The sequence below is a fragment of the Toxotes jaculatrix genome, chromosome 1 (genome assembly GCF_017976425.1).
Source record: "Toxotes jaculatrix isolate fToxJac2 chromosome 1, fToxJac2.pri, whole genome shotgun sequence".
NCBI classification, from domain to species: Eukaryota; Metazoa; Chordata; class Actinopteri; family Toxotidae; genus Toxotes; species Toxotes jaculatrix.
The window spans coordinates 9,866,928-9,880,680 of NC_054394.1; the positions used below are offsets into that span (position 1 = coordinate 9,866,928).

At 41.1% G+C, this 13,753-nt stretch overlaps 1 protein-coding gene across 1 annotated transcript; it reads left to right on the forward strand.

Moving 5' to 3' along the window:
• The first annotated feature begins 324 nt into the window (after positions 1 to 324).
• On the forward strand, positions 325 to 9,685 carry lpcat2 (lysophosphatidylcholine acyltransferase 2). Its single transcript, XM_041050578.1, has 14 exons — positions 325 to 598; positions 979 to 1,121; positions 3,140 to 3,357; positions 3,781 to 3,893; positions 4,227 to 4,287; positions 4,662 to 4,720; positions 5,177 to 5,211; positions 5,418 to 5,472; positions 5,914 to 5,996; positions 6,201 to 6,326; positions 6,450 to 6,603; positions 7,385 to 7,483; positions 8,042 to 8,183; positions 8,380 to 9,685. Exons 1-14 carry the CDS (start codon positions 488 to 490, stop codon positions 8,556 to 8,558), a joined length of 1,578 nt encoding a protein of 525 aa, XP_040906512.1. The 5' UTR covers positions 325 to 487; the 3' UTR covers positions 8,559 to 9,685.
• The last annotated feature ends 4,068 nt before the right edge of the window (positions 9,686 to 13,753 follow it).

The window sequence follows — 13,753 nt, forward strand, 5'->3', positions numbered from 1 at the left end:
TATTCTCTTGATATCGGTGCTCATTCGCTAAATGTGCACCAGCTCTAGTATCTTAGGACCGGTGTATGTCCTGGGTGGATTTATAATCTCTTTGTTTATCAATGAGTGATTGCCCTGTGTATAGCCTGTGACAACACCGGTCTGCCTCTTTCTTTCATGTGATCTGTGATATTAATTAAAGATAGGTGTATGGGATGACAGCATCCTTGATAATCGTGCATAGAGGGTTCACAGGTTGTAAAAACCGATGAAAATTCGCCGACAAATTCACGGATCGGAACGCGACCCCCGCTGCACCCATGTTGGAGGTGGAGCTTCAAACGCCAGCCCGGTTCCGCTCTCGCTGGTGTGTGTCTGCCCTCGCCAGTGCGATCGTCCGATACGGGGAGGAATGAAAGAGCAGGGCCCCCCCACTGAGGAAGTGAGATGATAACATAACAGCAACCAGACTACAACATTCGTCCGCGTCTTCACTCCCTGGACCGCGATGCCGCCGCAACGAGTATTCGCCCTACCGAGGCAACAATCTCTGCTCCTGCCTGCGGTCATCAACCCGTTTGTGCAGGACACAAAACTAACCAAAGCTGCTATCATTAAAGTGAGTATGGTATTATAAATTTAATGGACATGCTTTTGAAGAATGGTCCACGGTCATGGAAACACGGCGCACACCGCAGTGTTTCATCCGATGTGTGAGATTACACCCACTGGCTGCGGTGTCAACCAGGGCCTATAATCTTCTCCAACCAGGCTTTCACAATCGGCTTGCAACGCCTCGTTATATGCGGCACAAACAATAGGAGCCCTTGTGTGCTTTCTAGAAAGCCGTTCAGTTGATGTGGATTTCCACAATGGTGCATATTTCTGCTCTGTGGAATGTTAAAAGCCAGGCTGTAGTTGACTCTGACAGCAGCCTTCCCTTTATGGTATGGGCCTACTCTTAACTGATAGTGTATGTATGTACCCCTCTCCATGCAGTGTGTCCTCCTGGGAATCTTCCTGGTCCCTCTTCGTGCCATCCTGCTGTCCCTGGTTCTCATGGTGACATGGCCAGTGGCTGTCATAATAACCTTCAGGCATCCTTTGAAAGGAGCTGTGGAGCCAATGACAGGCTGGAGACGGTAACTAGGATACAAACACCACCTCACAGCACCACAGCCTCCCACAGGGCTGCCCAGGCCTCAGGGGGCACCCGGTCCCAGACTGCCATCAAAGGCCACGGCCTTTTGGATATCAGACACACACAAATTTTAAATCACTTAAAAACTTAGCTCTGCATTTTTGACATCTGTTTTGTATACATGCACATTAAATGCATTTTTTTTACCTTGGTTACTCAGAATCAGAAACCCAGCTGATGTTTTTTTTTTACTTCCTTCAACCTACTTATTTAAGTTTAACCTACAAAGAGGGAGATGGCTACTGCACCTGCTCTTTTGCTGCATTAAATAGTTAATTTTGCTAAAGCAAGAAGTAGCAGAATCAGTGTGTTAGCTGGGTTCATAAACTGGACAGTAAAACACAGCAAAGGCAGCATATTCTCAAAATAATAGCTCCTGACATGACTTGAAGAATGTGCAGCTGCTTGCACTTCTGCCGAATCATGCTTCTCTAGATCATATCTGCACCACGAGTATTACTGCAGCTCAGTTCCCCTCAGTTCTCAGAAAAGAAAGAGTCAGTGGTAATGCGTGTGTGTGGGGGGGGGGGGGGGGGGCGTGGGGGAGTTTTAGGGGAACTGAAATAGTGATTTATCGTTTTTAAAAACCAACCAAATTTCTATTATCTAATGCAGCGTTCTCAAGCTTTTTCTGACATATGCCCCCCCAGCCACACAATTTTTATCAATCATTAACAATGATGGGTGAAGCGACTGATAAGAAAGGGAGACAAGTTGAATTTCAGATGAAGAAATGTCAGCACAATAGCATCAGCAACTCTTGTTTCTCTACATGAGTCACGTTCATTCAACTTAGTTTCACTCCCTGATCTAATGCCTATTTTTATCAGTGCATAAATTTATAAATGGGCAATCCAGTGGGACTTTATTAACACTGTATGTCCATTTAAGGTATTTAACATATCATAATTTTTATACTGACATATTAAATGTAAAGTGTCTTGCTGTGGGACAGCATTATTTTACCTGTAAGTACCAAACAGGGTGTAGTATTTTAAACTGTTCAGTTGTGTAGATTGTAGGGGTGGAGTGCACAGTTCACAACAATATTCTTGTGACCTTAGACCACAGCTCTGTGACAGAAACAAGAGGAAGCTTATCTGGTCAACTTCTGACTTCACTCACCCTCAATGGCTGTGAACAGCATCTCAGGGTTGTTAAAGCACTGAAGCTCAGTTTCCACAATGAAAGGCTTAAAAATATGAAAATATGAAAGACTTGCATTGCAGATCCTACAGAGAGTCAAAGTCCAAATGTGCCGACCTGTGTGGTTTTCAACCACTTTCAGCTCATTGGTTTTTGGTTTGCCAGTCAGTATTAGTTTGAGCAGATCTCACTTACCCATGCATACAAAAGTGTGTGAAGCCACTCTCAGCTCACACATTGTATGCTCCTTGCCCAGTGCAGAATGGTGAAAAGGCAAAGTAAAGGGGCATAAAGACCAGTACATTTTGAACTTGTGTTAGACTTGTGGTTAAAAAGGAAAAAAACAAAAAAAAACAAAAAACTCCAAATTCACACCCATGTTGCTCTGGGCCTTCTGCATATTTAAGCCGATAATATCTCATTCATAATAATTTTATAAGCTAATAATATATCAAGATGTTGATTCTTTGTTAAAACTGCTTTACATGGTATTAAGCTCTCTGCCCCATTGAGCAGAAAGAGCAATGTAGCTTTGAATATTCCTAGGTTTGTATACTACAAAAGCTTCAAAAGTTCCACGTTACCATTGATCACTTTGTCATAGTGTCTCAATCTACAACATACTACGACTTCCTACCCTTCCTTTAGACTATGAGGAAGTAGCCGGTCGAGGGAAACTTCTTTGCAATTTCAGGGTTACAGAAAAGTACAAAATGGTGCAACTCTTCCTGTTACTAAAATCTTAAGTCAGTCCATTTGTTTAAAAAAAAAAAAAAGAAATACTGACACATTGTATCATGTTGTCACCCCTAGATTCATGTGTCGGAAGATGATGGCTGCCTTGGGGAGGACTTATTACTTCTGCATGGGCTTCAGAGTGGTGGTTAAGGGCAAGCAAGTCCACAGCAATGAGGCCCCCATCCTGGCTGTAGCCCCCCACTCCACCTTTTTCGATGGGATTGTGTGCATTGTTGCAGGCCTACCCTCCACCGTGTCCCGTGTCGAGAATCTGGCTACGCCCATCTTTGGCAGTGAGACACTTTTTGTTTGTGTCTTTGTTGTGTCAGTACAGGGAAGTTGGTGTATGTTTGTGGGGGCTTTCTTACTCTCTCAAACTCCAGTATGTGTGTGTTTGTGTGAAAATACACAGAGATTTAGCTGAGTGTACACTTTCAAACCCTCTTTGTAAATTGTACTTAATTGCAAAGGTCTTTTAAGACACTTGATGCAAAGTCATTGTCCTGTGCTGCCAATAGGATATCATTCAGTCCAACACTGTGGAAATCCCATTGACATAGACCTTTTTCAGTCAATGTAACGTTTACAAATGTGCTTTGTAATGTAAAAGCTATATGGTATATTTCATCCATTTTTACAAAAAACAATCAGTATTTTCCTCTTCGAAGTGTGTACAGCATGTGAACATACAGTTATGTGTTTTGCTCTCTCTGAAGGGTTCGTGCGCTGTCTCCAGCCAGTGCTGGTGTCCAGACAGGACCCAGACTCACGGAAGAATACAATCCAAGAGATTGACAGCAGAGCCAAGTCAGGAGGCCGCTGGCCACAGGTCTGTGACAACACACAACACAACAAAGAAAACATCCACACAGACTATCACCTTAGACTACTGCATAGTTGCTGAGAAAACATGTCAGCTTGTCAGCTAAGAAAACCAAAGAGCTGTGTCTGATGTTGGTTTAGAAAAATGAAAATAACTCTTCTTTAATGCTGTCATAGAAATGGCCAAAATGCATACAGTATCAGTTAAAATACAAGCACCTTTTTTTCAGAAACTTGCTTTGCATATGGGATGGATGTATGTGATCATTATAGGCATCATCATTGCCTACTGGACAGAAGTTATACAGCATGTGATTTTGACATTTGCTGTGTTCCTCAGGTTCTGATATTTCCAGAGGGAACATGTACAAATCGCTCATGTCTTATCACTTTCAAACAAGGTAAGATATAAAATTGAAATTCCATGTAATATATTGTAAATGTAAGCTGTAGTCTTTTGCAACAAAGCATACTAAAGACATGGAAAATGATAACAGGCAAAAACAAAAAAATACAAACAACTATTTAACAAATATAACATTTTAATCTGTTTCTTACATCTAGCATTTCCATTTCACATATATATAATTCACTGAGCAGGAAGGCTACACAACAAAACACTTCATATTACACAGCGTTGACTTGTTAATTGAAGTACACAAAACTGGTTGGTGGGGATGTCTATTTAGCTTTCATTTGTTTTGAATGAGAAATTACAGTTATCATGTTTTTATTTTTTCTATTCATACTGTGTGTGTTCCCACTCCACCTCTAGGTGCCTTTATCCCAGGAGTCCCTGTGCAGCCTGTGATTATGAGGTATCCTAACAAACTGGTGAGTTATTGTGTTTGTCATACAGCATTAATATATTTCACCTCACGTCCTGAGAGCCAAATATGTTGATGCCACACTGTGCTCTAACAGTTTGCACAACAGTTAAATATATATAGAGGCAGAGGCAAATGAACGATACAACCTGGTAGTATATACACACTACTCAACCACAGGTTTACTTCCTTCCATGCAAAACACATGGTTTATCAGTAAACCATATCTGCGACACTTTTAGGTGCTGTTAGCATCCTTTAATATTCGCCATTTCAGTTGTTTAGTTTTGCTGACTGAACCACCAACAGACTTTTGAATGCAGTCCTTCATAAAGGCAAACTGACAGCGACACAAGAAGCTTAGCTGTATCACACACCTACCATCTAATGTGTAACTATCTCAACCCACTATACAACTGTGTTTTATGAAGCTTTATGTATTCCCCTCTGTTTTATCCTCCAGGATACAGTGACTTGGACTTGGCAGGGTTTCAGCTCGTAAGTATGTCTTCTGCAGTTGTGCATCTTGAGCAGTTTCTCATGTTTCACCTGTAGTAGTGAAGGTGATGTCTGCTCCTACTTTTTCTTAGACAGTAAACACTATTAAAACACAGTAGCATTATTGCCCTGTACTGCAACAACTGCTGGTATAAGTGAAACAACATATGTAACCAGCCTTTGTACTTTGCTTGTATTATGTGCAGGAAGACACTGCTGCTTCTAACCCTGTGCCAGTTGTACACCACAGTAGAGATAGAGGTAACAGGCATTCAGTTTGCTTCATCTAATGTCCAAACTTGGTTTTGTTCTTAGATTTTGCAAAATGGTTTTACATTAATTTAAAAAATGCATTTAATGTAAAGAAGTTGTAAATTAAGAGGCATTTTTACATTTCATTTATTATCATTTATGTATACAAATTGATGTGAATTCCAGTGGTTGTATAGAGCACCTTGTTCAGGAGACCATATGAAATCTGTTTAAATAATTTCAGCTTTACTGGTAGTATCAGTACCACTCTCTGCTATCGCTGGTGAAATATAGTTGGATGTTATGCTACACTCAAAGGTACGATATCAACTGAAGGAGGTGATGTGTTTTCTGCTTGAGGGGATTTGGTTGCTACACAGAGGTTTAGGAGTTCACTTTCTGCTTGACCTTTCTTGTGGCCCCTTTTTATCTGTTTTCTCTACCTTCCAGTTCCTACCACCACATATCCCCACAGAAGAAGAGAAGAAAAGCCCGGCTCTGTTTGCCAACAGAGTCCGAGAAACTATGGCCAGGTAAGTAAAGTCACTGGTCTTAAGTGCACAGTCCATTGTTGAGCATGCAGCAGAGCAAAGTACAGTAGAAAAGCAAAAGTATATGTGCTTATGCAAGTGTACATGTAAGCTGAGGAAACCAATAATTTATGTCCTGCTGCATCCACCTTTTTACAAACATCACAAGCATTTCAGCTGAAAACTGCATGTGCAAACTGTTTACAGGGCTTTGGGAGTGCCAACAACAGACCACACATATGAAGACTGCCGCCTGATGATCTCGGCTGGCGAACTAACACTGCCCATGGAGGCCGGCCTGGTTGAGTTCACCAAAATTAGCCGCAAACTCCAGTAAGAACATCTCATTTAAGTCCACTGTCTGTCACCGGGCAGTGAAATTATGACTGACAAATACTGCTTGAAAGTTTAGTTCAGTATGACATACACCTTCCTCATTATACCCTGCTCACTTAGACTGAAGTGGGACAATGTGAGGAAAGAACTGGAAGGCTTTGCCTCTATGGCCAGTTCCTGTAAGGGAGGACGGATCACCATTGAGGAGTTTGCCGGGTTCCTGAAGCTACCTGTCAGCTCAGCCCTTGAGGAACTGTTTGCGCTGTTTGACAGGGTGAGACACACGTGTCATATATAAAATACTTTCTTTCCTAATAATTTTTAGGGGTGACATGGTGGTTAGCACTTTTGTCTCATAGCAAGACGGTTTTGGGTTTGAATCTGGGAGTTTGTGTGGAGTTTGCATGTTCTCCCCACGTGCTTGCGTGGGTTCCCTCTGGGTTCTCTGGCTTCCTCCCATAGTCAGAAGACATGCATTTCAGGTTAACTCAGTGCTTCTCAATTATTTTCTGTTACGCCCCCCAGGAAGAAGAAAACATAAATATAATGGTTGGCAACATAACAATTTTAATATTTACAGCATCGCATGCATATTACAATGCTGCATATCATGTGTACCAATGAAAGTAAAATAGGGACGGCATCATACTGTGGGTTCAGTATTTATACAAAGGAAACTATGATCAAAGCAGTTTGGCCTCAGTCCCTGGTATGTCCGCAAGAGGTCTGAGCAGGAAGAGAGGACTGAAAACATAAAAACAGCCTCTAACATGCAGTCCAGTGAGCAAAAAAGGAATGCTTTTTCCTCAGAATATGTATGCTTCATAGTTTTGCATTAATAGAGAATTGCTATTACCATCACTCATGCTTTTGTCATTGCCGTTTGTGTTAATGTGTTACCTTTTAAATTCCCCATACTCCCATTAACATTAAAAACCGCTGATATTAGACAAATGTCCATGTTTGTAAGCCATAAAGGGCAAAGTACTGTCCATCATAAAAATTTGTGCATTTAACTCAAATGTTTTTGTTGCTGTCGCTTTAACCTCGCCTAGAACGGAGATGGCACTATAGACTTCAGAGAGTACGTCATCGGTGTGACCATCTTGTGTCGACCAGCTAACACTGAAGACGTTCTTCGAATGGCTTTTCAGGTAGGAAAACACAAACACAAATGTTCTGATATCACTCTGCTTCTATGAAGGGTCTGAAGGAAAATACAGAACTATATTTGGTAAAAAAAATATGACAAATGAACAAATTAAAATAATAAATTATGTGTGTATATCCACTGTTTTCATAATGTTTACTTTTAATACAAAAATGAGGGCAATATTAATTTTCCAATGAAGAGAAGTAGATTTTAAAAGGATTAAATTTAAGATAAATTATCCTGTACTACCTTTAGTTGAAATTAGAGCAGAGCAGAGAGAAGAACAGGAAGAACAGAGGCAGCATTCACAGAGGCTTGGGTAATGTCAAGTTAACTATGTATGTCTGTTGTGGAGAGCATGGAGTCATTTTGCTGGCCATAAGGTCAAATGTGGTTTTGGACAAACAATTCTGGTGTTTATGTAATTGTGACTGGAAAGCAAACATTAAATTCCCCAACTATCCATATTCACACCTTAAATAACCTTTATTTTTCCTGAATGTGCAAACACTTGAAAGGCAAATCACAGATTTCTCTCGTGCCGTCCTCTCTCCTGCAGCTGTTTGACACAGATGAGGATGAGAAAATCACCCGAGAGGAGTTTACTGCCCTGCTGCGCTCCACTCTGGGTGTGTCAGATCTAAACATGGCCAAGCTTTTCAAGGAGATTGATGCTGACAGCTCCGGTTTCATCACCTTCAGTGAGTAGACGTTGCCTTAAGACAAAGGCCTAACGCCAAGCTACATTTTGATCTTTTAACCTCCTTTTGTCTTTCTACCAATATATTATGAAATGGGAATATGTGCAGTAAACAGATGCACACAGTATTTTATCCTTATCATTATCCCAAGCTGCACTGTTTCTTAATGCTCCTCTCTGTGCCTGTGATTCTTCAGATGAATTTCAAGCCTTTGCTATGACCCACCCAGAGTACGCCAAGCTCTTCACCACCTATCTGGAGCTTCAGAGATATCAGGCAATCCAGGAGGCAAGGCCAGGTGACCTGGTACTGGCTGGTCAGACCAGTTTAGGGGAACAACAGGAAGACAGCACCTCTGACAAGAAAGATGACTGAGATGGACGAAAACCGTAAACCCTGACTGACAGAAAACTGTATTCACTGCACTGAGAAAGAAAAGGCAGCAACTTTTAGCAAATTCAAGTCGTTTGCTACAGCGGAGCCATATTTGCATTGGTCGTGTGCTTGCATTTTCTAGACATGGTTTTTAGAGTGCGTATATTTTCGATTTTAGTGCCTTATAGAGATTTTAAAGAACAGCTCCCCAAGTCACTGCACAACAAATGTCTTGTTGAAGACTATTTCCATCTGTAAAGTTTGGTCTGTGTGTGCATGTGTGTGTGTCTGTGTATGTGCGTGCTTTTGTTACGTGTCCAGTGAGGGGGGGGGGTTAGTCAAGCTTGACATGAATATGTCAGAAAACCCAGTGTTTCAATTAACTGTCCAGACCCTGTGGTCTTTGGAGTTCTAATGTTAGTGACGTGTTTTACGAGATCCGTAAATATTTTCTCCAGATCACCTTGAACTGCCTCGCCATGTTTTTGACTTGGATACACCATTCTCTGTAGCCTGAGCTTACCCTTGCTTGGACTTAGGTAAACGTAGATTTGCGTACCTCCTCCTTTGTCTTTGTGGTCTTCTGTAAACGAGTGGAAAAATTGCCAAACCAACACCTTTTTAAATATAAGCATAAGAGTCCTCATGCTTCTGTGTTGCTGTATAATTAGTCTACAGTAAGCTTTATTAAGATCTTTCCAATCTGGCAACATGCAGATGTCCTGTATTAAAGCTATGTCTACCAAGAGCATACATGCTGTGTATTACACTTTTTTCCAGCGCTCAGGGACACAGACCATGTAAGACGGCTGTATAATTAGCCAGAGGTTTGCTTTGCATGTGTATCTATTTGCATTTCTACTGAAGATTGTTTTGCTGAGACAGCAGCACATCTACGCAGCTTTAAGATTACTAAAGCAAATCAGCCATTGAAAATAGGGCAATTTGTGAGCAAAAAGGCAACAGGGCTTCTTCACAACAGTATATTCCAGTGGGGTATGCTTTCAGATTAACTAGCAGCACTGTTATTTATTTAGCAGGGTGGATTGCAATTATGTGATTTTTTTTTCTTTTTTGTTAACTCGGCAAAGTTTGCTTTTTAAAATAAAGCAAGGATACAGTTTTAACTCTTGCCTGACTTTATGTGTTTTTATATTCACCACAGAGGAAACTTGTAACGACTTTCACAGACTTTGTTTATAATGAGGCATAATGCAATGAATGGGCTACAGCTCTACCTCTGGTTCTCTAAACCACCACCAGGTGCCAGCAGTTACCTATGACAATTCTATTGTGTGAGTGCAGGTCTGATATGCAACCCTGAGTGATGCTGTAGATAGGTACTCTACTGTGCATACTGAAGTTTTGTTTTTTCTGATTTAACTTTTAAATTCCTTTGAACTGAATCATAAAATCTGCAGAGCAAATACTGAAGTTGCAGAAAATGTTGCATTTAATCATGTGTGCAATCAGGAACAGCAGGTAAGGTGTGATGTGAATGATTTCTGTAATCATCTTTAATACTTTAATTCCAGGAGAAGATTAAAGTGAATTTTTAATCTTGAACATAAAAAATTCAAGAAATCTTTCTTTTTTTGTTTGTTTAAAGCCCAGAAAAGTTAAGCAATATCTTTGAAAATTATTGCGTTATTATGACTTGCTTAAATGCTTAAATTGCTAAATTAGTCTGCGTTACAAGATTGTGTGTTCCATTCCAGTTCATTTGGCCTCTCTATGACCCAACCTGTTTCCACTTTAAGGTGGGAGTAAAACTGGAACGTGAACAGATACAGTGTTTATGGGCTACACAAACATTTTATCATTTAAAAAACATTATAGAATGGGCTTACATGATGTACTGTATGTGTTGAATGTTCTTGTTGTCACATACCAAACATGTTTATCTATGTGAATATATATTTCCAATGTGTGTATTGAATGTCATGTAAATCAGTGGGCATCCTAGAAATGTTTTCAGTTATTTCTATGGTTTCTTCCTTTTACAACACATGAGTCAACCCTCTGTCTATTGGTCAAAAACATGGAGCTTGCTTTTTCTACTAAACTGCTGTCAGGAGAATAGTTCATCTGTAAGGAGGCTATAGTGCTAATACAACCCTGATATACGCTATTCTAAATACAGCTTACGAGAATGTGCTCACGTGCACAAACACACACACAAAGAAAAAAAAACAAAACAACGCACAGTCTTGGTTCATATGCACAGCGGTGGTTGAAATGAATGATGGAGAGCAGCTCGCTTCATTAAAAGCCTGCTGTTAGACAAAACTGTGATTACCAGCTGTGATTTCCACCTTCAATTTGTTTTAACCTTTTCAAATGTACAGAGGCTCATTTCATTTTAATCAAAATTGATGAGATGGCATGGAATCAATTAAGTCACATTGTTGCCGTGCTTACAACAGTGTGACGACTCCCCTGCCCGCACAGCTCCTGTTCTCCCTCTTTGGCCCCACACTTCTCCATCTTCCCTCTTTCCTTTGCATGGCTGTTGTATATTGCTGTATCCATTTCAGCCCTGCCTGGGGGGTGATCCTGTCGCAGTAGATTGTGGGAGATATGTGTCGGTAATCTGATTTGGTCTCCATAGGACCTGAGTGAGTGAGCAGCCTCTGTTTGTGGACTCATGCTGGACACAGGCCCCATACGGATTGGGGGGGGGGGGGGGGGGGTCACTGTGCCAGGCTGGAAGGAAAGGTCAGAACCGACAGGCCTCGCTGTTAAACTGATGCGACACTACCGTGTGCCTCAATTTAACCAGATAGCCTGAATTTCTCAGGCAAAATGAGGACGAGTCCTGTCTGAGTTCCATTCTGCAAGTTTAGATCCAGTTAGCCATTTATTTCACAAACACAAACTCGGCTTTATTAATTAATTCTAAACCAAAGTAAAAACGCCACCCACTGAGAGTATAAACATAATTTTAAGATCTACATAAATACATTACATGCAAGATGCAAGTTTTACCTGCTCTACTACAAAACCACAATGAGGCACTGTCTAGCTATGAGTTCAATAGTTCAACATACAAAAAAAGTGTTTGGGCTTCATTAGTGTGAGGATGTTTTTGGATTGTTATGTAAGAGGAAGAAATCAAAGTTCTTTTAGCTTTATGTTCCTATAGAATAGACCTTCCTGCTTAAAACAACAGGATACCTGGGTGTGTATGTACACTCTTGTGACCCCCTCCTTTGTCCTGCGTGACGAACATGGATGTACGGCTTCGAGCAGGCAGCACTGTGTGCGTTAACACGAGCCTACAGGTTAGACAAGCGCGTATTAGTTGCTGGCTGGAAATTCTAAGTGAAATAAAATACTATAAATGTCAGAAAAGTCAAGCAAATATTAAGCATAGTGAAGGATTTCTGTCCTATGCCTCACACAACTGGAACAATGCAAATATTCAAACCAAAAGTGTTGGTAGTGGTTGTATTAATCATCTAATAGAAATACTGAAGATGTCTTGCACCTAATTTTAAAGCTACTTCCCTTTAATTCATGATATAATAGGTATTTTGGCAAACTTTGAATTTCCAGTATAATTTACAATTAAATGCTTGGCAGCTTGACATATTGTACCTTTGCGAGGAAGGAGGGAAAAAGATTGAAGATGGACCCACTGTTTTCTCCGCTGTCAGAGCAAATGTGGCTTCCATCCAGCTGCTCAGTGCAAAGAGTTCATTTAACTTTGATGGGTGTTTACTTCTATAGACACCGGCATGGTGTGGATTTTTACACATGTTGTTGTAAGTCACGCACTCACAAACTCACACCCTCACAGTACACACATCACCCCTTGACTCCTGCAGGCTTGAGCCTCGCAGCTCGTCTCCTTCGGCTCTTCGGGGAGTTCCTCCAAACCTCATTGTTACGTTTCCTTATCGCACCAGATGACACCTTGTTGATTTTCTCTCTCCCATTATTCTCTCAGGAAAGTGATTGTTCCTCATTTCCCATGTGATGGTTTATAGGAACAGTGAAGGTCCTGGGGAGGGCAAGGCTTGGGGAGCTGTATGAAACATCAGTGGTCTAACAGCGATATCTGCACCGGTATCTGAGGCCCGGGTTTGTTTTCTCGCTTAGTATTTTGGGTGTTTCACATCTCTGTGTTTGATTCTCTTCCAGATGGTTTTTTGATGACGGGCAACAACTTTTCCTGTGTAATATTTGAGGATGGGTCAGTGTGAGGTTGTGGAAAAGTTATTTGTCTTTTACTTGTCAGTGAGACCGGCCAAATAAGGTTTGGAAGCATTTGTAGGTTCCAAACAAACTCAAGCTCATCTCTCTACACTCTGCGAGACAAGTAAAAACATCTTCACTCACTCCAAGCAGTCTTTCTCCTTTTATTTCTAGGAAACAAGTGAGGGAAAGTATGATGTCTTACAGTGTTTATGACTGTGCACTAACATGTCTTACGCAACACTTACATAAGCGAAAATTAGAAATGTCCTTATGGAAATTAAAAATACGTCTCTTATAGGACTTGTCAGTCAATCACGGCCTCTTTTTCTTTTTTCAAGCACTCTCGCAGCTCAAACAGCAATCATGCCAGTCCTCACACTGTCAAGCCTCCCTCTCTGTGCCCCCTAATTACTACCCACCATTCAAACTCAACTTGCGTGCACCCCCTATTGCGTCCGTCATTCTCCACTCACTTGGGGATTGAAGGGGTGTGACCTACTGAAAGATAAGACTCTTTGATATATGGATGAAGGAGACAGCCAACAAACCTGGTTATTATTTTAAGCATTCTGAGGACAATGGCACCACATTCTCACATGTTTGTTTTGGAATGCAGGTGTTGGTTAAAGCACAAGATGAGGTGCTGCTAAACAGTTCCCTTCACTGACATGCACCCTTTGGTGGCAATTATGCACCACGTCTCCTAGATGTGCGGTTGACTTCGGAGAAAACATTGCTTTCTGTAACTGGGCATTTTACTCACACCGCTATTTCTTTTCGCTGAACGTATGTAGGGAACGAGACTTAACATTGCTGAGGTGCTTAAATCTTTGCAGACACTAGTAAAGCCCAGAGAGAAGCTTAATGACACTCTGCCTTTCATGAGGCCTGAAGAGAATTAAACCAGAGAGTTTAGAATGGGGTGGAGAGCAAAACAAACCCCACTCTTTGCTAATACCATGACCTGATTACTGTGCCGTAATGACCTGGTA